General features: G+C 51.1%; 12 protein-coding genes across 12 annotated transcripts; 5 read left to right on the forward strand and 7 right to left on the reverse strand.

The window, feature by feature from the left end:
• Positions 1–12: 12 nt before the first annotated feature.
• On the reverse strand, positions 13–1,563 carry P153DRAFT_340500 (uncharacterized protein). The gene is made up of 2 exons (XM_033665875.1): positions 1,231–1,563; positions 13–1,176 (listed from the first exon to the last, which is right to left on the reverse strand). Exons 1-2 carry the CDS (start codon positions 1,304–1,306, stop codon positions 194–196), a joined length of 1,059 nt encoding a protein of 352 aa, XP_033523932.1. The 5' UTR covers positions 1,307–1,563; the 3' UTR covers positions 13–193.
• Positions 1,564–2,129: 566 nt separating this feature from the next.
• P153DRAFT_340502 (uncharacterized protein) lies at positions 2,130–4,783 on the reverse strand. Its single transcript, XM_033665876.1, has 3 exons — positions 4,157–4,783; positions 3,376–4,100; positions 2,130–3,303 (listed from the first exon to the last, which is right to left on the reverse strand). Exons 1-3 carry the CDS (start codon positions 4,298–4,300, stop codon positions 2,358–2,360), a joined length of 1,815 nt encoding a protein of 604 aa, XP_033523933.1. The 5' UTR covers positions 4,301–4,783; the 3' UTR covers positions 2,130–2,357.
• Positions 4,784–4,886: 103 nt separating this feature from the next.
• Positions 4,887–6,119, forward strand: P153DRAFT_423105 (SAICAR synthase-like protein). The gene is made up of 2 exons (XM_033672407.1): positions 4,887–4,979; positions 5,035–6,119. Exons 1-2 carry the CDS (start codon positions 4,918–4,920, stop codon positions 6,002–6,004), a joined length of 1,032 nt encoding a protein of 343 aa, XP_033523934.1. The 5' UTR covers positions 4,887–4,917; the 3' UTR covers positions 6,005–6,119.
• P153DRAFT_431481 (Clp1-domain-containing protein) lies at positions 6,116–8,100 on the reverse strand (the record flags this gene model as incomplete). Its single annotated transcript, XM_033672908.1, has 4 exons — positions 7,126–8,100; positions 6,699–6,959; positions 6,337–6,629; positions 6,116–6,148 (listed from the first exon to the last, which is right to left on the reverse strand). The coding sequence occupies exons 1-4, from the start codon at positions 7,955–7,957 to the stop codon at positions 6,116–6,118; spliced, it is 1,419 nt and encodes a 472-aa protein (XP_033523935.1). The 5' UTR covers positions 7,958–8,100.
• A 140-nt stretch (positions 8,101–8,240) lies between these two features.
• P153DRAFT_316615 (glycoside hydrolase family 125 protein) lies at positions 8,241–10,317 on the forward strand. The gene is made up of 3 exons (XM_033664996.1): positions 8,241–8,614; positions 8,663–10,029; positions 10,082–10,317. The coding sequence occupies exons 1-3, from the start codon at positions 8,460–8,462 to the stop codon at positions 10,189–10,191; spliced, it is 1,632 nt and encodes a 543-aa protein (XP_033523936.1). The 5' UTR covers positions 8,241–8,459; the 3' UTR covers positions 10,192–10,317.
• On the reverse strand, positions 10,228–11,347 carry P153DRAFT_340512 (RNase P/MRP, p29 subunit; the record flags this gene model as incomplete). Its single annotated transcript, XM_033665877.1, has 2 exons — positions 10,228–10,760; positions 10,819–11,347. 2 exons carry the CDS (start codon positions 11,345–11,347, stop codon positions 10,591–10,593), a joined length of 699 nt encoding a protein of 232 aa, XP_033523937.1. The 3' UTR covers positions 10,228–10,590.
• Positions 11,348–11,812: 465 nt separating this feature from the next.
• On the forward strand, positions 11,813–13,283 carry P153DRAFT_21492 (NAD(P)-binding protein). Its single transcript, XM_033662585.1, has 4 exons — positions 11,813–12,223; positions 12,281–12,510; positions 12,584–12,930; positions 12,977–13,283. The coding sequence occupies exons 1-4, from the start codon at positions 12,119–12,121 to the stop codon at positions 13,225–13,227; spliced, it is 933 nt and encodes a 310-aa protein (XP_033523938.1). The 5' UTR covers positions 11,813–12,118; the 3' UTR covers positions 13,228–13,283.
• A 15-nt stretch (positions 13,284–13,298) lies between these two features.
• P153DRAFT_366940 (uncharacterized protein) lies at positions 13,299–15,250 on the reverse strand. The gene has a single exon (XM_033668159.1). The coding sequence runs from the start codon at positions 15,116–15,118 to the stop codon at positions 13,340–13,342; it is 1,779 nt and encodes a 592-aa protein (XP_033523939.1). The 5' UTR covers positions 15,119–15,250; the 3' UTR covers positions 13,299–13,339.
• Positions 15,251–15,432: 182 nt separating this feature from the next.
• P153DRAFT_366941 (uncharacterized protein) lies at positions 15,433–16,262 on the reverse strand. The gene is made up of 2 exons (XM_033668160.1): positions 16,086–16,262; positions 15,433–16,037 (listed from the first exon to the last, which is right to left on the reverse strand). The coding sequence occupies exons 1-2, from the start codon at positions 16,116–16,118 to the stop codon at positions 15,678–15,680; spliced, it is 393 nt and encodes a 130-aa protein (XP_033523940.1). The 5' UTR covers positions 16,119–16,262; the 3' UTR covers positions 15,433–15,677.
• A 33-nt stretch (positions 16,263–16,295) lies between these two features.
• Positions 16,296–18,388, forward strand: P153DRAFT_291103 (ABC transporter-like protein; the record flags this gene model as incomplete). The annotated part of the gene is made up of 3 exons (XM_033663754.1): positions 16,296–16,998; positions 17,049–17,336; positions 17,406–18,388. 3 exons carry the CDS (start codon positions 16,296–16,298, stop codon positions 18,386–18,388), a joined length of 1,974 nt encoding a protein of 657 aa, XP_033523941.1.
• A 190-nt stretch (positions 18,389–18,578) lies between these two features.
• On the reverse strand, positions 18,579–20,276 carry P153DRAFT_21496 (uncharacterized protein). Its single transcript, XM_033662586.1, has one exon. The coding sequence runs from the start codon at positions 20,181–20,183 to the stop codon at positions 18,768–18,770; it is 1,416 nt and encodes a 471-aa protein (XP_033523942.1). The 5' UTR covers positions 20,184–20,276; the 3' UTR covers positions 18,579–18,767.
• A 1,341-nt stretch (positions 20,277–21,617) lies between these two features.
• Positions 21,618–22,905, forward strand: P153DRAFT_431487 (ribosomal protein S12). Its single transcript, XM_033672909.1, has 3 exons — positions 21,618–22,286; positions 22,348–22,448; positions 22,496–22,905. The coding sequence occupies exons 1-3, from the start codon at positions 21,914–21,916 to the stop codon at positions 22,562–22,564; spliced, it is 543 nt and encodes a 180-aa protein (XP_033523943.1). The 5' UTR covers positions 21,618–21,913; the 3' UTR covers positions 22,565–22,905.
• The last annotated feature ends 230 nt before the right edge of the window (positions 22,906–23,135 follow it).

Here is a 23,135-nt window from a genome sequence, read left to right on the forward strand (position 1 = left end):
GAGATTGTGATACAGCGGTAGAATTCGTATCATATCAGCATGCATGACAGAATTGACGTGAGTATCCCGACCCTCCTTTAAAAAAAAGACGCCCAGCCCGCTAAATGCAATGGTATCAACAAACAAACAAGACAAAAAAGCGCAAATCGCCACGTATAATCACACTCCATCACCAACATCATCATCCAGTTATTCACACTCTAGCATCGATACTCCCGCCCTGAAAATCTCCAGGCTTGAAATCTCTAATCTCCACATCCTGCGCGCCCGTCCCAATCATCGAGGTAATCTCATCCTTCTCCTTCACAGCGCGGCCCTTATCAAGCGCAAGTCCAGTGTAGCTCCTGGGCAGGTAATGGCCAGGATGCCACGCGGCAAAGACGACCAAGACGGTGAGAATGGGAAGTGCGTCGAAGACCCAGAAGCACCACTCGTGGCTCTGGAGGTACTTGAGGCCGTAGTTTTTATCATGGGGAATCTCCATGGTGCGGTAGATAGCGCGGAGGGCGATGAGGATGGAGGATACGTTGATGGTGTAGGAGAGCTTGCGCCAGAGCTTTAGGTCGCCGAGGTCGAAGGCGCGCCAGTGTCGGCTGATGTAGAAGTAGCGCACGGAGATGATGCTGAAGGATACGAAACATGTCATCTGCATGACGAGCCCGAGGATCAGGATCACGCGGCCGGGTAGGGCTTTGCGCTCTGAGGACTCGATGGAGCGTGATGGAGATGCGTCGTTGGCGTATTGGCGCGAGATCTGGCTGGCTCCGACGAGTTGGATGAGGAAGGATAAGAGGTCGAAGACGACAAATGTTGGTGTGATCCAGCGGGGGAAACACCATAGCACTTTGAACTTGAGACCATGCGTAGGGCATGAGAACCAGACGACTCTGCTGAAGGCTGTATAGCACGCAGCAGCCAAGAAGGATGGTGCGAGGAGAATCATGATCCAGGAGATGAGGAACGGAAGATTCTTGTTCTCATCTAGGGCGGAGACGAGACGGCAGATGTGGCCGAGTGCCAGCATGATTACGCCGACGATGGCAGCCCAGAAGAACCATGATCGGTGGCGGAGATACTGGTAGATGGACAGTGAAAAGATCAGTGAGAAGATGATGGCGCCGATGACGGCCAGTGGGATTGAAGGGTCGTAGATGTATGGGTTGAGAACGGAATGTGCTAGTGCGATGTGAGCAAAAAGTAATCTAGAAGATTTGAAAAGACATCACTCACAAGATCCACCAGCCACCTGTTTCGGCAAGTCCACAAAGCGTTCCCCCAGGATAGCCAGGGTGGAGGAGGCGCTCATCCTGGCAAATTACTCCGTTCCGCCTGGGTCTGATCGTCTGATCGTCTATTTAGTCTGGGCCCAGGAGAAAACGCTCCGCTCAACGTTCATGATGAAAAAGTCGCGCTACGTCTAGGATGACGGGGGCGGAGGAGCATAGTTGAAGTAGGATGGCGGAGTGGAAGGAAGGGCGGCGCCAGACACCGCTAAGAAAAGCGAAGGGTGCTGGCGGCATTGTTTTACTTGTGTCCTCCGCTAAGAAGACAAGATGCTTGGGCTTGGCTGGCAAGCGGGCGGATTACTCGTGTCCCTGCCCGCTATGCAATCAATCAATCTGAATTGGGAAGCAAGTACCCTCGTGATCGCACTGCAATTACCAGTAAGGTGGTCCTGTTTGTCATACTCCGGTCAACTGTCTTGCCATACGTGAGCCCATCCTAAATTGCTGTAAAAGATAACGACAAGCCGGATCCAGGCAGTTTGTTGTATTGGCGCCGAGCATACCAAGACATTGATGATCGGGAACGAACAGCGGGCCATTGGCATAAGCGGAGGAAGCGTCATCGTCCAGCGCGCTATCCTTCAGTTCCCAACGCTCGTTGGTTGTCAAGAGCGGGAGGACGATTCTGAGCAACGCGGCACGTCTTGATGCCATGGTGCGGTAATTGCCTAGCTTCGAGCCAACAATAGCTTCCCGAGCGGACAGGGCGTTGGACGGTCGCGGGTGGATAAATCCTGGGGGAGGTACATAGTGTACCATGAGAACAAGTTAGCCCATTTTGGATTTCGATGTCTCACTGAAGCATGGTTCGTGAGGTGTTTGGCTGTGGATCATCTTCAGCTTGTGGATCTCATTGCTTTCGGGCACTAAGCCATACTAGGGTAAGCGCACCCCTGATCTGCGATGTAAACTATGGAGGAGAACTTGCAGTTTAACTTTGTCTCTATGGAGTTAAAATGCAGTGATCATCAAGCTTGACGCTGAAAGACATCCGATATCATCTGCAACAGAAGACATCGGATAAGTATCTTGACCACGGTTTCGTCGCCTTGAAACGTTGCACCATCACCCCTACTCATCATCAAACTCATCGTTTCCAGCCCTATCCCTATCCTTCCTCCTCCCTCCGTCGACTTCCGCTTCTTCCTCATCGTCATCCAGTCCCAGGCCCTTCTTCAACCACCTCACCTCCTTCGGCTTTCTCTCCATCCACAACTCATTCGGAGTCCAAGCGAAGAAACTACACATCGTCTCCCTGACCTCGTCGAGGATCATCATGCCACCAGCAAGTGTGAGGACCCTGGCGTCCATCTTCATGCTTACGAAGCACTTACCAAGCACGCTCTCTTCAACCCAGAACTCGTACTGCTTAGCTTCACTGACCCTATGAGGCTTACCGTCAGGATATTTATCCTTGGGTAGGTCCCACTCATCGCAGTCCTCAGCAACCCAGGTCTTGCATATGAGCTTTCCAAGGGGCTCGAGCTGACCCAGTTTGTGTTTGAGTTGTTCGCTCTGTTCTTTGTAGGCTGATTTGACAAGATCATCAGGAGCTTGGATGGCGACAACTTCGAGACCGGTAGACTCATCTTTAACGATCTTAAGCTGGCCAGACTCCATCAAGGCGTACTGTTCGTCAGAAGCTACGACTGCAACTCCTATCTTGAACTTGATCCTCGCTTCTTCGTCACGAATGCCAATCTCGTCAAGCTTTATGCCATCCTTCTTTAGATCTGCCGCCCATGACTTGTCGCCAGTGTACAATCCTGCTTGTGATCCGCCAAAGATGACGCTCGCAGATTTGTTAAAATCTCCGGGTAACGCAAGGCCAGCCGAGTACACCTTGGGAAGCTCTTGTTCGGCGGTATCACAAAGCTTACGCGCAATCTGAAGCTGTTCGTCATATTCGGAGCAGACTTTGTGATAGAGAAGATAGTTATAGAAGGAGCGGAGGACTTGACAGGCGTTCTTGATTGCATGCGGAGCGTAGCCATAGTGCGTTGGATAGAACGACGAGCTATGAAGGGTCAGCCTTTCCCGTACCGAATCAACGAGATCACGCATTGAACTCGAAAGCTGCTAGACTCACAGGAAGGCTGCACCAATGCCGACAAAATCCACGACCCATTGCTGTTCGTCGCCGCGATCCCAGGGTACGCTGTGAATAGCAAGGGCTCTCGCGATCTCTTCCGCATCCATGTCCTTCATGTCGTTCTTCGATATTCCTTGGTACATACGCACACCAGACTCGACACCTCCGAACCGCATCAGCTTGTTGAAAACATGAGCAAACATCTCGTGCATGCGTCGTTTCTGCTTGAACCGTTGGATGGCGATCTCGATACGCTCCAAGAAAGGCTTGTCGGGGTCGTACAAGATGTCTTCCTCAGCAGCTTCCTCCGGCCTGAGAGGCGGCTCCACAAAGTTGTCCTCGAATCCATGGGGCTTCATCATGTTCTTGCTTGTGCCTGGCGGATACTCTACCTTTTTCTGAGGGAGTAACGGAACTGGGTATACGGCAGGCTTGCGCACGCGCGGGTCATACACAATCTCATCGTCGTCACCAAAGTCCGCGTCCAGTGCGCACTTGCCTTGGAGGGGGACTTTGCGTTTGATGGTCTTTCCATCGGTAGACACTTGGAGAAACGCACTCTTGCGGAGAGCTGCGATGACGAGACTGCGAGGCTTGTAGCCCCTCATCTTCTTGAAGCCGCATATGCGACTGATCGACACGGGGAGATTCTCGCGCCCGCCACAACACTGGAGAAGGTGAAGATCGGTGGCCAAGTTCTCGTCGGAGAAATAGAACTCGACCTTGTCACTGTCAGCACATTGTAGAGGTGTTCGCGGTGTCAAAAGATAATACCAACCTGTCGGCGGATCGATGTGCCATCAGGGTGATCTGTGGCGATGTCATTGGCAGGTGCGGAAGTGACCACGTCCTCGATTTGTGTAATGGTGTCTCTAGTCAAGCGATTGGCGTCCGGCATTGCGTTCGTTGCTGCAGCTGCCATGTTTGTTCGCGATGGACAACCAATCGGTTAAGGGAAGGAGTGGAAGTTGGCCGGACTTGGGTTGAGGGGTCGAGGTCGGAAGAGGTGAGTTGGAAAGAGAGCAAGAAAATGTAGCGGGTAACGGAATTTGCACACAGCCGCAGGTGAGAGAGGTTGCAACTGCGGTGTGAGGGCGGCATTCTGACCATGGGGTAAGATATGCCATCCTCGGCGCTTCATGCTGGCTTGTTTAGAATGGAGAAGAAGTCGCTACAGAAGTGAAAGGTCTACAGCAGTGCTTCAGCAATAAACGACAAACACGACAAAGTCCTATGATAACATGAATGGTGGCAGTACTTGAATAACGGTATGTGAAAGGGGCTGGAAGTCATGGTGTGATGATCTACATTCATCCATTCCAGGACCCAGAAGCTGCTACAATGGTAAATGATGGCTAATGAACAGCCAAACTGGCATGTGTGTAAGTCAGCGTCACGGTTGATAATGTTCAGAGGACATGAGGTTGCACGACGAGCTCGAGTCAGCACGCTTTGTGGGGTGCTCTAGCGCCCCACCATGAGCTGAGCCTCTCGACAGCTCCAGCTCTATCAACACCAGCCTCGTCACAATCCTCAACCATGTCGACCAAAACATATGACGCCTCCAAACTTCAAGTTTACGGCAGCGCAGCCGCCGGCCAGTCAGTATTCTTCGCGCTTTCCTCACAACTACACCTCGACTGACCCTCAACCTAGTGATGGCGTCCTCAGCGACGAATCTGGCGCTGTGGTGGTGAAGCCATGCACCGAAGCCGAAATCAGCTTCTACGAATCTGTGAATGCCTCACACCCAGATCTCGCCGTCCATCTGCCCACCTTCATGGGCCAGCTATCCGTCTCCGCCGACCAGAGCACAACCGTCGACACCGGCGTGATTGAAGCGGCTGATGGTACCGTGCAACGACTTCACGGCAAGCAACTAGCAACAGATCTGCATATCGTTTTGGCAAACATCACACACGGCTTTAAGAAGCCAAACGTGCTGGATCTAAAGCTCGGCGCGCAACTCTGGGATGAGGCTGCGAAGCCAGAGAAGAGGGCGCGATTGGATGCAGTGAGCGAGAAGACGACAAGCTCCAGTCTGGGGTTTAGGATTGCGGGAATGCGGACGTGGATAGGGGACAATTCACCAGATATCCCCGCCGACCTGAAGGAGTTTGTAGATTTCGACAAGGAGACCGGCTACCTGGTGTACAACAAGATGTACGGTCGCAAATTCAGCACTGAAGACATCGACAAGGGCTTCTCCGAGTTCATACTACCAGAGGCGAATCTGGCAGATGATCATGTATACTTGGATAGGGCGAGAGAAGTGCTCTCGTACTTTTTGGGTGAGGTCAAGGATATTCAGAAGGTCTTTGAGAGCAAGGAGAGCCGCATGTACGGTGCGAGTATCCTGTTAGTCTATGAGGGCGACTTGGACGAGTACAACAAAACACGCACAACACTGGCATCTATGTCTTCAAAACAGGACGACGAGGGCGATGACGAAGATGAGGACGAAAATTTGCCTAAGCTGGCAGCGGTCAAGATGATCGACTTTGCACATGCGACATGGCATCCCGGGCAGGGGCCGGATGAGAATGCCATACGGGGAATGCGGAGTACGGTGAAGATATTGGACAAGTTTCTGAATGATTTGGAGAAGAAACAGGGCGCAAAATAGATAATAGACGACCTGGCCATAGTACTCTCTACGCTCGTACGGTATGTAGGTGTAGATATCCCCAAGCCATACACCTGCGTTCATTGTTCGCCCACGTAAAGTTCTTCGAAATCACACAGACTTATCTTTCAATCGTGAATAGCGCTGCATGTTGTAGTGATATGAGCCAATATTCCCAAGACCATACACTTTAGATTTCCACTGACAAAGCACATGTTCATCATCACAAGTACATCTTCACCCATAACCCGCACTTGATCCATACCAAACCCCCCCAACCCGATCCCACCCTTCCACCCCCATCCCATCCCATCTCACTCCACCTAACTCACCAACCCAGGCACATCCTCCGGCCAGCTCCCCACCACCATAGCATTCGCAGGCGTCTGCCCCGGCTGCGGACTCAGCAGCCGAATCTTCCTCTTCCCCTCATCCACATCCGCCACATACACATAGCCCCTCACACTCGCGTCGCGAATAACCTGCTGCTTATCCATATGGCTCGCCGTCGTAATAGCCAGCATGCGGCCCTGGATCTGCGCCGAGGGCGTGATCTTCTCGTACACGGCTGCTTCGTAGTCGTGCTCGTCTGCGTCGCCTGGGAGGAAGGCGGGGTTGGTTGCTCCTGTTTGATGGTCAGTCTGGCTCATTCACTAGTAGTAAAGGGGTTCAACGGGGGCAAAAAAGAACATACCGTCGATGATGCGGAATATGTGGATGTCGGAGAAATCTGCTGTTTGGCTGCTGGGTGCTAGGGCATTCTCTCCGTGCCCGAAGAAGTACTCGCGCATCTGCGCGTGGCGCAGCGTTCTCATGTAGTCTTCTGTGCGGTCGACGCAGCCGCCGGATTTGTCGAGGCGGATTACGCTGACGGTGTCTTCGGTTGGGCGGTGCGTGTAGCGGCGGGTGAGGTCGTTGTGGAGGCGCTCCGAGCCGATTGTGATGAGGATGTTGACTGTGGGATGTCAGTTTGTGGTTGTTATTGTTGGGCTGCGGTAGGGAAGGGGGGCCAGGGGTTGGAATGGGTATGAGCAGAGAGATGATGAGAAGAAAGACGAGGAGAACGACGACGAAAGATGATGAAAGGTCGCCAGGCATTGATTGCAAGACATCACACGCACCAGAAAACTCGGAAACAATATGCTCTATGTTCTCGTACACGCCCGCCCTGCCATGGCTGATGGCGCCCGAGCTATCGATGATGAAGCCGGCTTGCTTGCTCGCCTTGTCCTCCTCCAATCTACTCGTCACGGCGAGAGCCATGCGCGTAACCAGCGGCCTGAATATCTTCCCTTCCTCTGGGTCCTTCAGCCCGTAGTGATACACCAACGGCATCTTTACAGGTGTGGGGCTTGGCCCTGAGATGGGACTGCTTCCCCAGCCCTCCTCAATGTCCATGATTGACGAGAATGCTGCAGCGGAGAAGGACCCCGGCACACTCAGCATGCCTTGTCGGGGATCGAGATTGATTACCATAGGCTGTCTGCCGGTCTTGATCGCATAAGACGTCAGCGTCTTGACGAGTGTGGTCTTGCCTGCATTCTCAGGCCCTACAATCAGCACCCGCGGACCCATTTCCATACTTCCGCTGGCCACGCTCCTGTCCCTCAGCGACTCGAGCGCAAAGTGCAGGTTCGCAAAGCTCATCATGGGCGTCTCTTCTGCAACATAGTCGGACTCAACCTCGCCGCCAATCTCGAGCCTACAGCCATGCCATGTGTATATAGCGCCTTTTGTGCCTAGGAAAGTATATGTGTTGGAGGGCGCGAGCTCAGCACCGAAGAACTCTGCCGTCCCGGACTGCAGCCTCACCGTCACCGCGCGAGAGAAGCTGACTTCGAAGCGATATTCCGTGTTGGCGGCGAGTTCTTGGATTCGTGTCGCGGATGCTGTTGGAATGTTGAGCGGCTCGGCGGCCTGGGGCGCCAGGTTGAGGCCTGGGAGCGATAGCATGTTGAGGTAGTCGCGCGGGCCAGAGCACAACTGGTGTGAATTACGTGGAACGGTCAAGGGTGTACGCTCAGGTGTTTTTAGCCTGATTCTTGTTAGAAGTAGCGCGCGCACCGAACGCGATTAGCTATGGTGTTGTGTCGTTGTTGGAGGTTGGTGGTAGGAAGCTTTGCTCTTGGATGCGAAGCATTGACCCACGTGGAGATGCGGCCAACTCGCGCACTCATTGGTCCAATTCACGCAACGTCTTGATAACCTCAGACGACAGTTGGACTCTTTCGAATCTCCATGGTTCTTGTTTGCCGACATCGCGAGAGTTGTCATTTGCCCCATGACTGATACATCAGCGCTGTGACTGTCTCTTGTTGTCGTTATTAATTTACAACCAGAGCTACCCTAATTCTCCATACAGCTTACACCTTATCTCGGCGCGACTTGAACACAACGTACTGCGTCCTTGTTCTTCCAGAGTTGGTCTTGGTACCAGCAGGCTTCAACTTGAACGATGAGGTCGTCATCCGCTTTGTTGGGGACGCTTCTTCCTCTGGTCTCCGCTGGCGTCCAAAACAGTGGTGGACAAGACCCTATGCGAGCTCAGATTGATCCAAATAAATACCAAGCAGCCTGCCCAGATTACAAGCACTATGCCATGCGACCACAGTATGTTCGACCTACCGCTACAAGGCTCTCTTGATTGACCTCGAATAGTCCACCCTACAGCGAGGGTCCACTCGAGCTGCCATTCCAACGTCCCGCGAAGTACTGCAGAACATTCGAATCGCCCCTTGTTGAGAAGGTGATAAAAGATATGAACAAGAAAATGGTCGACAAGGATCTCGCGCGCATCTTCGAAAATGCGTTTCCGAATACGCTGGATACGACTGTTCGATGGCACGTGGATGGTACCGTCAAGCACAAGCCGTCGAAGAGGTACTGGGATCCAGCTGCCTGGCAAGGACCGCAAAGCTTCATCGTGACGGGTGACATCAATGCGGAATGGCTACGCGATTCCACAAACCAGCTGGCGCAGTATCAGCTTCTCGCAAAGAAAGACAAGGACATCCACCAGCTTATCTTGGGAGCAATTAACACGCAGGCGGAATACGTCATTGGGTCTCCATACTGCAACGCCTTCCAGCCTCCTCCACCGAGCGGTCTCAATCCCACATTCCAAAGCGGCGACGACAACGTTCACCCTGCGTACGAGCCGTCCTTCGTCTTCGAGTGCAAGTACGAACTAGACTCCCTAGCACATTTCCTATCGCTCTCGAACCAATTCCACAACCACACTGGATCCACCGAGTTCGTGAACGGCCGCTGGCTGCTTGCCCTGGACACCTTACTCGACGTTCTAACCGCACAATCGAAGCCCACGTTCAACGAGAAAACCAGCGCCTTCCAACGCAACGAATACACCTTCCAACGCCACACCAACATCGGCACCGAAACACTCAGCCTCAGCGGCGTTGGAAACCCCCTAAACAGCGGCACTGGCCTCGTCCGCAGCGCCTTCCGACCTAGCGACGACGCCACAATTCTAGGCTTCTTCATCCCCGCCAACGCCATGATCGCGGTCGAGCTCGAACGCACGGCCCAGTTGCTGGAGAAATCAGGCAAGAAGAACGTCGCTGAACTGGTCTCGGACTGGGGCAAGACGATCTCCAAGGGCGTCTGGGAACACGGCGTCGTGCAGCACAAGAAATACGGCGAAGTCTTCGCTTTTGAGGTCGACGGCTACGGCTCCTCCATAATAATGGACGACGCGAATCTGCCCTCACTACTGGCCCTGCCTTTATTAGGCTTCGTGGACACAGACAACAAAGTCTACCAGAACACGCGCAAGATGATCCTCGAGAAGAGCGGAAACCCATACTACCTGACCGGCAAGCACTTCGGTGGCATCGGCGGCCCACACGTCGGGCTGCAGAACGCATGGCCGATGAGCGTCCTTGTGCAGGCTATGACTAGCGACGACGACGACGAGATCACTGAGTGTCTTGCTGCCGTGAAGAGAGTTAGTCGGCTTGGACTTGTACATGAGACTATCAATGTCAATCATGGGACGGATTATACTCGTAAGTTCTCTCCCTTGCAGGTGTAAAGTGAATGTATGCTCATGGTTAATAGGTAGCTGGTTTGCTTGGGCGAACTCGGTTTTTGCACAGACGATTCTGGATCTGGCGCAAAGGAAACCGCATTTGTTGTTTGGGAAGGGCGCAGAGCCGTATACGCTATAACGGGGTGTGGAGGGACTTGGCACGGGATGTTTGATGAGATAAATTCAATGTTGTGACGTGTTTGAGTCAAATATATTCGTATGCTGAATGGCGCATGGGCGTGCATTCATCTATCATCCTTTCAACACGATGAACTCGATCGAGATGAACTTCCATACCAACGCTCAGGCTTGCCTCTCGCCTACACGTTATTCTTCGAACTTCTATAGTCCTGCTGGGATAGCGGATAATCACGCCATGCGTGTATCGCTGTTCCCTAGAATGTCGATCTACTGTAAGACGTGACCCGTTCGTCGAGGCGCGATGTACATCTGCAATCGCAGGTGGCCGTTGGCGAGGTCTCCTGTCCTCGGCATGATATTCAAATAGTCGTTACCTTCCACAGCCCCTCCCCTCCCCTCAGATATCAGGCTGATAATGCATCCTGAACTTCCGATTCGCGCGATCCGGCGCCCTAGTCTGGAATTGCTCACCAAAGATCTCAAAGACCAGCGGCTTCGGCACATCGCCACCGTCCTTACCAAGCAACGGGATCTCAAAGCGGAAAACAGTATGTTCCTTGGGAATCGCTGCAACCACAGCATTAGCACCACTCACTGACTCACCCACCTACCTAACTCGACTCACCCTTAACCACATCCGCCCTCGTCACAATCTCAAACGTAAACCTCGTGTCCCGCACAACAATCCCCTCCAACCCCACACGGCTCACACACCGACTGCGCACAACGCTCACAAGCGCACCATGCATATCTGCGCTCGCCAGCATCTGCCCACTACTACTGGGCGTGACATGCGCTCTGCCCTCGTCGCCATCCAGGCCCAAGACCTCGCGCATATACCCCGCCCACAGCTTGTTCAGCGGCTCGTAGATTGCGTATTTCTGCTGCTCCTTGGGGATCTCGCAGAGTCCTAGTTTGCGCTTCTGCGCCGCGGAGAGCGGGCGCGGTTTTTGCTTGCTGCGCTTCTGGAGGGATTGTTTGCGTGCGGTGAGGGCGGCGCGCCGGGTTGCGCGCGCGGAGGGGGTGGGGTCGTTGGGCAGGATTTGGAGGGGCCGTTTGAGGATGCGGTCGTTGTAGTGGGAGGCTGCTGTGTCGGGGGAGAAGGCGCGTTGGAGGAGGGTGTGGGCGAATGGTGGGGGTTTGGAGTCGGTCATTGTGCTAGATCTCGTGTTGGAGAGGTGTTGCGAGAATTTGGTGTTATATGCCGTCTTCGATGTTGGTTGGTCCGCCGGCCATATCATGAACTCGATTCAATGAACTTCGCGCTAGAAAGTTGTACATACCGCTAAGCTCTCTAGAGACTAGCGTATATGTGACAAGCTTGAGACGACTTGCCCCACGATCGAAGATGGCGGACAGCTGCTGTGTATGCGAGCTCCCTTCAGTGGAAGTGACAAAGGCATGTGAGAATACAAGGGTAGACTAGACCATAGCATGATGTTCGGCGATAAGACTGACCGGTTCAATGTAGCTGCAAAGCAGGGATACAAACTCCGACCGGTTCAAGTCACGTACTCCGTATGGACTTCGAAAGTGGCTTGGAATATCATGGCAGTGCTATCCTAGGGGATGACTGGCCTTGCATGATGCCATCTTGAGCAGCCCGCGCGGGTGTTCGGATTGAGACTAGTTCACCCGTCGTCGCGGCTAGCCAGGGCGTAATCCAACTTAATTGCATCCACGAGGAGTCAGCCATAGATTCCGCAGCTTAGAACTCATGATGCTATTGCCGCATTGGATAGGATATGCATGTTTGCATGTTCCTCAATTATAAATCATCACTCGGTCGGTCGAAATGTTGCTCCGGGAAAGTTGGTTGTGAAGTATATAAGAGCAGTCGAGTTTCGTTGTTTTGAAGGCCATCACATCGGCTTCTGCTTCTTTACCAATACATCTATCTATTTCACCACCCAAAACAATTCATCATGGTTGTTGTCGCAGTTATGGGAGGGACGGGAAGTGTGGGTAGGACGATAGTTGACGCGCTCAAAGAGGATGGGAAGCACAAGGTCATTGTGCTCGCTCGAAAGGCAAGCAGTCACGCTATAGCAAACCATACTCGCGATCTGTGTACTAACTAGTGGTAGGTCCCAGAGGGTGAAAACGCTGCTCCAGTGTTCGCTGTTGACTACGACAACATCGAACAGCTCACCAAAACCCTGGATGCGAACGATGTTCACACCGTGATTTCCACCATCATGATGATAGACCCGAAAGCAGCGCAAGCAGAGATCAATATGATAACAGCGGCGGGTCAGTCGTCCTCCACAAAACGCTTCGTAGCGAGCCATTGGGGCAATGCCACGCCAGATGACGAGTGAGTGATCAACGAAGACCTCCAAGAGCTCTCGACAAACTTCATAACTGTTGCTAATAACGCCGTTTGTCAGGTCTATACGGCTACCATTCAACAGCTTCCGAGACCAGAGCGCCGAAGCTCTTCGCAAGACCGACCTCGAATGGACGCAGATCCACAACGGGCACTACTCCGACTACTTCGGTATGCCGCACGTCGACACCCATCTCTCTCCGCTTGTATGGGCCGTCGATATTGCCCATAAAATGGCTGCCATTCCTGGTTCCACTGGTGATGAAGTTCTGTCGTTTACTTACACCAAGGACCTGGGAAAATTTGTGGTTGCAGCGCTAAGCTTGCCAAAGTGGGAGGAGGTTTCGTATTGCTATAGTGACAATGTGTCACTGAACCAGTTGATCAAGAACGCCGAGGAGGCTACTGGTGAGTACCAAACCTTATCATGGTAAGCACAACTAACAGTGGACAGGGAGCAAATTCAAAATCACCTACGACTCGGTTGAGAAGCTCCAGCGGGGTGAGGTCACCGAGCTTCCATCCAACCCATACTCGTACGACTACATTCCCAAGCCGCTTCTTGCAGTGGTGCTGTCTAGGTTCGGCTTGTGGGTTGTCAATGGTGTTGTGCATATTCCAAAAGAAGGATCCCTGAACGAGAAATTTCCAGAGATCGCCACAACGAGCGTCAAGGAAGTGGTTGACGCTTGGAAGGGCAAGTGAACGATCCATCGTTAGATAGGGCTCAAGTCATGGAAAGGCACGAGGATGAAGTTAATAGTGGTATAATGTAGTTACAGAAATTCACACTTCATTCTTTCACTCAACGCGATGTTCATGCGAGCAGGACTGGAGATCCCAAAATGCTGAAACAAGATGCGAGATTCCACGTGGTAGGATCCAGCATTGGTCTGATCTGCCACACCTTCTCCATGATCTGGCGTGCATCATCCAATGCCCCAGCTGTGTAGACTTTAGCTTGATTTGACAATAACGTTATGAACAACGGTTCCTCTGATTCCAGCGCTAGACAGCCAGCGACGCACAGTGGCCAGGCGAGAGCACGCAATTGGTATGCCGGAACGGTGTGAAGCAATCCGATGATCTGAGCAACACCAGCCCTAATTTCCGTATTAGATAGTTGCCAGCCAGAAACTACAACTGTAAGGTACAGTTGTGCTGCATGTGCCCAAATGAGAGTTGATTTGGAAGAAACCGAAGGACTGGGACTTGCGTCGCAACGAGTTAGATATGACAGAGGACTGGCGTTGGGATCGATTTGAATTCCAAGAATACCGTTTCTCAGATTATTTGTAATGACCGAGGCGCGGTCAACGAGTTCTATAATAGGAAGGCTGTTGGATTCGAGTCGCTCCCGTCTCCAGGAATTCAAGGCGGATATTTCGGCGATTGATCGGACGACCCAATTGCGGCAACCAACAATGGTCGAGAGTCGGACTTCAGCGTCGTTTATAGCAGATGTCCCCTCATCTATACGAGCAAGGATATCGGGATGGTAGCCGAGAAGTTTCGGTGTTTCTTGAATAGCAGTGCTTGCCAGGACGTCAATAAAGATCAGTAAGCCGGCACAGAATCGAAAACCAGACTGCTCAGGTGACCAGACGTGACTGTTGTGCCCGGGCCTGGTCCACAGAGGCTGTCCAATCTCTAGCAGCACCGAGGCGAGCTTCGATTCGCCCTGAACTTGGTGAGACGGGCCAGAGCGGGCCATGATTTGTTCAAATAAGGCGAACGCAGGAGGGAGATGCGAATTCCAGGGAGCGGATTTGCCCAATGCTGTCTCGAAAATGAGAACCTGGACAATACTCTCCAAAATTTCTACCTTCTCTGATTTCGTTGTTGGCGTGCCTTCCAGGTTCAAGTCCAGTGCTAACACATCCGTTCTAAGGCTGTCAAAAGACTTGTTGGTATGCTGCTCCACTTCTTTCCAGCGCAGTTCTTTACAGTCTGTATGTTCTCCTCCACTGTCAGCATCGGTGAGGGCCATGGTGAAGAAATAACACGACAGGCTGACAACAGAATGATGAGCTATCTTGCTCTTCCTCAACAATAGTAGTAACCAGCTACGGCCTGGATCGAATAGAGTTGTCCGATAGAATGGAAATAGGGCGGGGAACACGAAATCGAGGTATTTCATAATGAAGTCTGTCTCGATGGCAGAAGGTTCCCCAACTTGTTGGTGATCATAGGGCAGCGATAGAAATAGCGCACGTGCTGAGTTGTTCTCTGGGGTCGTTATTTGGTCGTCTGACATAGTAGAGTCCATAGGTTCGCTCGGCAATAAGTTGTTCGATACCACCATATCAGAGATGATGTTGAATTGATGAGTGGTAACACCGTGCGCAATTGTGCTGGAGGTGTTGGCTTTCTCCCTTCGGTTTGCTGCATTCCGTTTAATTTCATTCTTGAGCAAGGCAATCTTCTGTCGTTGTTGCTCCTCGCCATTCATCCAAGTTGGCCTCGGTCCATAGATACAGGCGATCTCCAGGCTATTGCAATCTCCGCATATTGGGCGATGTTCATCGCACTTTTTGCGGCGGAGTTTACATGTCCAACATCCATCAGTCTTGCCATGCCTTCTCGTAGCTGACATAGTCGTGACTATCGTTGCGCCCCGCCGCCGATGCTAGTATTATACTAACAGTATAGGCGCAAGACAACAGTAGCGATTGTTGCCAACTGACAGAAGCTAGCAAAGAAAATATTCTAAGTTAGGCGAGTGTCATCAAGGCAAGCGAAACGGGTGACGAGGAAGGCCACATTGGTAAAAAGAAGGAGTTGTTGAGGCTAGTGATATTTAGTCACATTAATTGGTTAGGCGTGCTACGGCCTGCGGGGAATGTTCAGGAAAATTAGGGCCTCATATTTCCCCTGTTAGCTCTACTTCAAAAAGCCGAAGTTTTACGGTACAGATTCTTGTGATCGGCGCGTGGAGCGAAACGCTATCAAAGTTGCAACTGGCGTGTATCTTGAAGAAGCATTGTTGCAGTACTTCTTCGCGTGTGGTTCATGGAATACAACATATAGAATATTATGCCTCTTACAACGAGAGAGCCGGCATACACAGATTAAAGTAACGTCTGTCTCCAATACTCAGCTCTAAAAAATCATACTCCGTAACGCCATTCAATGCTATCAATGTAAATATTTCATCACAACTTCGTCTTAGGTCCAACATCAGCCCCTACTGGCTTCCTTTGCTCCATTATGTACCCGCTCGCAACTGGATTCCACCCCTGAGTTGCTATCTGAGGTATCGCAAACGGCGGCTTCCTCAAGTTCGTTGTGAAGAAAACCGGATGGCACTTTGCGCTATCATAGATGGCCGGTGGTGGGAAGAAGGAAGCCCGAGCTGGTATGGACCCAGAGGGGGGCATCGCCTCAATCTGGGATTGTGGTTTCCGGTTCGAATGAGGTGCCTGGATGTTTGGTGCCTGTTGACCTTGAGAAGCTTCATGTCCTGCGCGCCTTTGTTGGTACGTGTATGTTGAGTTTGTGGATTGTTGTTGAAGCTGGATGACATGTTAATTACGCGACACTCCAGAAGATACGCGACTCGCCTTTGGCCGCGACGGCTGCAAGCTGGGTAGCATTGTCGATTGCTCGTGTGAGGTCTATTCAAGCCCACACTAAGATGTGGGACCGTGAATGCCAGTTGGGCCGAGGCAGAGGCAACGTCATAGCTTCAATACGGTAGGCGAAACGACACCGAAATGTAAAAATCGAGACATCGATTCGATCCGCAACAACCATTGATGCTTGCCTTCGACATGACAAGAACCCCCGCACTGTTCTTGGCAGCTTCGAGATGCGCGAGATTCCATACCTTGCGTAGACTCAACGCAGAACCCATTGTCAAAATCACCAATGGCACCTTTTACCGGCAACATCCGGCAGCAAAACCAGTGCCTGGCCAAGACGCACCTCCGAATCCGGCGTTGTTTCCAGATTTGACTTTGTCCTTGCCTTCGTTTTCAACACCAAACCAACACTGGGCAATCTTGAGTCCCTCGTCGGATATTCGTACAGCGTTCCTCCAAATCTTGCGAGGCCAACTTCTATGTTTTCCCCCAACAGGCCGAACTTATCCATACCTCCTATCTCCAGAGATCACCGAGAAGAAACCCAACCTACGTTTTCCAGAGCGAGCCATCGAGTATGTCGGTTTCGATGTGGAGCGCAAAGCTTTTGGGGGCGCGTATCTATCAGCTCGTTATGAGAGTCTGAAGGAAGACACAGACTTCACGCTCGAGCGATATCTGACGGGTATTGTAACTATGAACCCTGGCGAGGAAGAATTGAAAGCGAAGTCATTGGATGAGGAAATCACAAGAAAAGTGATGAAAGATCTAGAACTGGAGAGATTCTTGGAGAAGCCGGTTAGTATGTTGAGTAACGGCCAGAGTCGCAGGGCAAGAATTGGGAAGGCGCTTTTGACGAGGCCAGAAGTGCTTTGTTTGGATGCGCCGTTTAGTATGTTAAGATGTTGTGATGTTGATACGCATGAACTGACAGGTTTGCAGTTGGCCTGGATCCTATCGTGACGAGAAACATCTCCAAACTTCTCCATCGTCTTGCGGAAACTAATGCTCCTCGGATTGTGTTATCGCTAAGACCTCAAGATGCAATTCCAGATTGGATTACACACATTGTGTATGCAGGTGAGGACGGAAAGGTTGAGGCACAGGGCCCAAAACAAGAAGTCTTCCGTTATCTGAAGCAGCAATATGATGATATTGAGAAAGCCATCAAAAGTAAATCCGCAGGCCAAAAGCTCGATTCAAAACTCTTTGAACTCCGCGATCTAGGCCGTCACATTGCCGAAAGAGGTGGGTTCGAAGCAGCTGAAACAACTTCAGAATCATCACCAAGTGTACCAGTACTTAGTCGAGATGGCTACGAAAAGGTTGACGCCTCGTCGGTGCCGCTTGGCGAACCAATCGTAGAGATGGAAGGAGTACGAATCAAGTATGGCTCAAACGCCGTTCTCGGTGAATGGCAACAGGACATCGACGGCACAAAGAAAGATGGCTTGTACTGGAACGTGCACCGAGGGCAGCGCTGGGGTATCTTTGGCGCTAATGGCTCTGGAAAGACCACTCTGATCAGCCTTGTCACCTCCGATCACCCGCAGACATATTCGACACCGGTGAAACTTTTCCAGCGGTCACGACTTCCAGAACCTGGCGTTCCGGGCATCACGATCTTTGAAATCCAATCACGCATGGGCCATGCCTCTCCAGAAGTCCACGCACTATTCCCCAAGCGCCTCTCTATACGACGCACGCTGGAGACGGCATGGAGTGATACGCCCATCACCATACCACGGCTGAATGAAAACACTATCAAGCGTGTAGAAGCGTGTCTCCGTTGGTTTGAGACGGAACTAAACCCGCTTCTCAAAGACGGCGAGACGTCAAAAGGCAGTCTAGACTGGTCATCTCGCACTTTATTTGGCGAAGTATCCTTCTCCGCCCAACGTATCCTCCTCTTCCTCCGCGCCACAATCGCCAATCCAGATATCGTCATTTTAGACGAGGCGTTCAGTGGCATGGATGATATCGTGCGAGATAAGTGCCTTCTGTTTCTCAGCCGTGGACAATCTATGGAACTACAACATACAGATGCTGGCCCAAAGCCTGTGGAAAGCGAGGCTTCGAAGAAGAACGAAGTGGTAGTGCCTGGTCTGCAAGATCACCAAGCGCTCTTGTGCGTTAGCCATAGTGAACAAGAAGTTCCTGGGTGCATACGAGAGTGGATATGTTTGCCCGAGCCGGGAACAGGAGCTCCAAGGTTTGGCAAGTTTGATGGACCGGTTGAGTTGGGATATGAGCGGTGGGATGAGGTTTGGGGCACTCCATAGAGGTTTAGGACGTTGGAATGATAGACACAATGGACTCGATAGGCTTGAATATCCTTGAGAAGTCAAGATATGTGGACAGTATATTTTGCTGAATATCGGAATGAAAACTGCTCGCCTATCCAACAATTGAGTACGGATAGCGAAATAAATGCATAACCAACAGTGCACAATCAGCTACTATTGTCCAATAAAGAGTTGTATGATACCAAGTTCGTTCCAAAGAATATCCTCCTGTGATCATTCTGAGAGGTCAAAAGCATACGAACAAGCATAACTCGTTGACTGAAGAAGCTCGGGGACTGATGTTTCGGGAAAAGGGCTTGGTGTCAAAGAAAATCCAACACTTGGATTACGAAGACCGCTTCTTCAAAATCTTGAATCATTCCAATATGAATTCCTTCCACACTGGTGACTCCTGCAGAAACGCATCCATATGGACTTTTCCAATCCCAAGGCGTTGTGATATGCCATCTTTTGTTTCGATGAGCATAACGTTGTAGACACACCAGGGCACGGTGTGGTCAAATTTCTCAGTATCGAATTGAAAGAGATTAGGATGGTAGTCTGGTTCAAATTTCTGCCCTGAGTGTGCCTGTGGAATCGCCAGGCCACCAAATTCGTCGTAATCTGCGGGAAACTGATTGTGGGACGTGTCATCCTCATTGAGCCGAGTTCTTGAGAGACGCACAAACTCGAAGGCCCCCGGTTGGAGCAACGCCGCGATGGATCCAGGTACGTGAATCGTTCCGACTTGATTATCTGAGAAACTGAAGATTTTGAGCGCACACACATTGTGCATGCCTCGAGAACAACTCGCATATCTGTCATGTTGTCGGTTAATCTTGAAACAGCAAAACAAGGCTCGGAATTGTAACCGCTGCTTAATATCGAAAAACATCCAATCTTTTGTGCTTGCACAATCCGCGACGGGATGGAGGTACCTCATCTCCCCCATTTTGCCATTTTCGTCGAACCCGCCAGATGACACATATATCGATCCGTGTATGTCTTCTTCTGACCACGTATCTCGATACCAGCACGAGTCTATAGAATCAGAGTCCGGACGCCGAAAACTCTCAGTTGAGAAGAACTTTCCAGTGTGTGGATTCTTCCATTTGACTCGTGATATGGCCAGATTCTGCTCAAATTCAACGGAACCAATCCAACCCGCCCAACTCCAGGAAGGGAACAAGTAGCGTCCCGTCCGATCTTTTCGACGAATTGCATTATCACGTGGACGCCAGAGAAGTGCTTGGTCAATCTCGGTGTCTGGCAAGCCATACAAGAAACTGCCCCTGAACGATGTCTGTAGATATGACAGCACTCCGGTAAGGGCTTTTAAGGCATCTTCTTGTAAGGCCATATCTCGCGTCGTATACTCTTCCACAGCCTTTGAGTAAACTTCGAAGTTTGTCACGTTCTGCTTGCCATACACGTGACCCTTGTTAAAATATGTCACCTCCGAAAGACGTTGAGAGTGCTCAGAGCCACGGGCTTCACTGAACATAGAGTCGTGGCGGCATGTAAAATAAGCTTGCGCGTTGGTGACATATAGCCGCCGTTGAGATAGCACATTCTCTTGATATGTCCAAGCACGCGAACCCCATCTGGAGGAAGAGATCAGTTCGTACAGTGGAGGTGGTTTCGTTGCAAGCTGGAGACCTTGTACAGTCCTAGAAGCATAAGGAGAGCGTAGATTGTCTTGTTCGTTTCCGATCCGTGGTAAAGGATCATTAGCACTGCTCGCCGAAGCAGTCACTAGACACCACGCGGCCTGGGAGTAGATCTTGTTCATGTTCTTAATCTGTTGTCCAAACTCAGGGCTATCTTGGATAATACAACTATAGCAGGCAAAGCATTAGGACAATGTAATCAGTAGTGGGATTAAGTTGAATTCCAATCTGCAACAAACCTAAGACATAGAGAAATGAAAGGAAAGGCCCATGGCTCGTAGTGTTGTAGAAGCATTCTTAGATTCACTTACAGAGCATCGACCCAAAGATAGCGCTCGCCTAGACGAGCGACTAGCCATATTGCGTCTACAATCGTCTGCGAAAGATGAGTCCCCCACTTGTCCTGTGCCAGTGAGCCTTCGGCAGTCAGCTCGCTGTAGTTCGATTCGAGTAGCCGCATCTGATCGACACCTCCCCAGACATAGCTGAGGACCACGTAACGGGCGTCATGCGTTACGGCCTTGATACACTGCTCTTGAACGTCTACTACATGCAAAGTGTAGCTTGCGGGGGGTTTTGAACTGCTCTCTATGTAACACACTCGTTCTGAAGCATCGTGATGGGATCTTTCGCAAGTCATGATCCATCTTTGGATCCGATCGAAGTCTGCGATTCTTGGAGGAATTGGCACAAAGGTACCACTGTCCTGGCGAATGAGTTTCAATACACGCATGTTCATACCGTTGAATTGAGGTCGGTACCCGTGAATGGTGAGAGCACTGCTCGTCGTCCAATGGAAAGCCAAGAGATTAGGTTCAACCCCATTAGGAAGGCGAACAGCTGTTAGAACGAGGTCGCAAAAACTGCATCTAGAGTGATTTTCCAGAACGTTCTGAAACCACAAAATTGGAGTTTGCCTCCCTCTGTGTCCGGAAAATATATAAGAAAAGTCGATGTGCTTGCATACATCGCAGAGGGAATTACTCAGTTCTTGCTGAGGTTCCGCGATGTACCATGGTTCGTCTATGACTAGGGTTTCCTCTCGACGACAAAATTGTTGATAGCTGTTGTAGATATCTTGGAGGCTTGCACCAGCGGGATATGACCGGTCACCCAGATGATCAATCTCTGGATGTTTGATAAACCAAGCGTTCTCCTCTTTGGCCATGGACGTCTCCATCGTAACAGCGTTCGGATTGAATCGTATGTAGCAAGGCCGATATACGTAGGTGTCCACTTGTCAGGCACTTTGTGCGGGTGAGTTGTATTGATCGAAGGATGCAGCATCTAGCTATACGCAAAAGACGATACTGGTGAATGGTGATTCTTTGTCCAAGAGTATTGGAAGATCAAGGTACAAAGACGCAGCGAAATAGCGGGAGGTGATGCCTAAATTCTTGGTCAGGCCGGACATTGTCACAGCCAATCTGTGTAGTTGTCGGCTAGGTAACTCGTATACTCGGAACCATGCCAGCTGGCGTCGGTATCACTCAGGCCACCTTCATCTGACAAATCTTGAGAGCAAATTCAGAGCGAAGAGTCCAATTCCTTCCTCAAGATCGCCCAATCATTCGACTCAGACTTATCATCACTACAAGTGGATGAACGACAGCATTTCAGGCGAACTAAAGCTCTGAGCCTGGCTCATGTCGTTGGGATAATTGTTCAGCTCTGCGATCAATCAACGAGCTACGCGTGCCATACGTGCTTGGAGATGCTGCCTTGAGAACGTCACGCATGAGACAGAGTTGAAGGTGGGCAAGAGCGACCAAACCCCCGCTTAGTCATCACCGTCGTTCGCATCTCGAACTTTTGGTTCACGACAACGTCCAACAACACCACCACCGCAGCCATGCCAGTCCAATTCCTCCGACGCCTCATACGGCCTTCCCTCCTCACACAATCACCCTTCACAGCTGTTCTACCACTGCGACCCTCAATCGCCGCCCCAATCTTCCAAAATGCCACCTCCGCATTCCCCACACGCGCACTACCCGGCTCGCGAGCGAACAAATGCACATTAATTCAAGTCCTACGCCAGGGCAGAATATCACAAAAAGCGCGAAAACTGCGGTCGCCCCAATTGAAGAACAGACCAGAGCTGAAGGGCGTATGTCTGAAGGTTGGAACTACGAAGCCTAAGAAACCCAATTCTGGAGAGAGGAAGATTGCGAGGGTCAGGTTGAGCACGGGCAAAGTTATCACGGCGTATATTCCAGGTGAAGGTATGCAGGAATAGGCATTGCAGGGATTATGGGAAGGTACAGGAGCTGATGAGGTTCACAGGTCACAATGTGCAGCAGCACTCCGTCGTCATGGTGCGTGGTGGACGAGCGCAGGATTGTCCTGGTGTGAAATACCATTTGGTCAGAGGAGCATTGGATTTGGTACGCTATCTGCAATGTCTAGCTCACACGTTCGCTAACAATAGTAGGGTGGTGTTGGTAACCGAATCACGTCGAGATCGAAATACGGGACAAAGAAGCCCAAGGCGGCCGCGTGATCGACTTTTGAACGAGCGTGTATATACGTGTATCATATCATTGGCATCAGTGGCGTTCGAATCGATAGCGGATGTCAAGACACCAGGTCGGATTGACTGTCAGTTCACCCTCTGCGAGTATCCTCTCACGACACGTAATTTTGGGAGAATCGCTATGTGCTGTTACTGTGACATCTTGAAGCAGGCGTTTTCAGCTCGTCAGGCGTTCGGAGAAATACTACATCAAAGAACAGCAAACTACCAATATCTTGATCAATCCCTGTCGCGTAGGGTAGATAGAGCTTACTAGCCGAGCAGCAAGATATCGGTATTTTGCTATTTGATAATCCCAAAACAGCAACCATTTCTTTCGATCGAAGTCTTGAACTCATTGATTGGTCTGGACGCAGACTTCCACCAGAAAAAGCACAGAGTTCAGCCCTCAAACTATAAACCCCTCACAGAACGGTAGGTAAGCCAAGATGTTATACGGACTTTTGCACGACATCGACTTTGTTCTCAGTTACTCGCTTCAAGCCTAAGAAGCCACATTCTCGTATGCTGCTAGACAGCTGATCTGCCAGCTGAGGAG

Source organism: Dothidotthia symphoricarpi, assembly GCF_010015815.1.
Source record: "Dothidotthia symphoricarpi CBS 119687 unplaced genomic scaffold P153scaffold_10, whole genome shotgun sequence".
NCBI classification, from domain to species: domain Eukaryota; kingdom Fungi; phylum Ascomycota; class Dothideomycetes; order Pleosporales; family Dothidotthiaceae; genus Dothidotthia; species Dothidotthia symphoricarpi.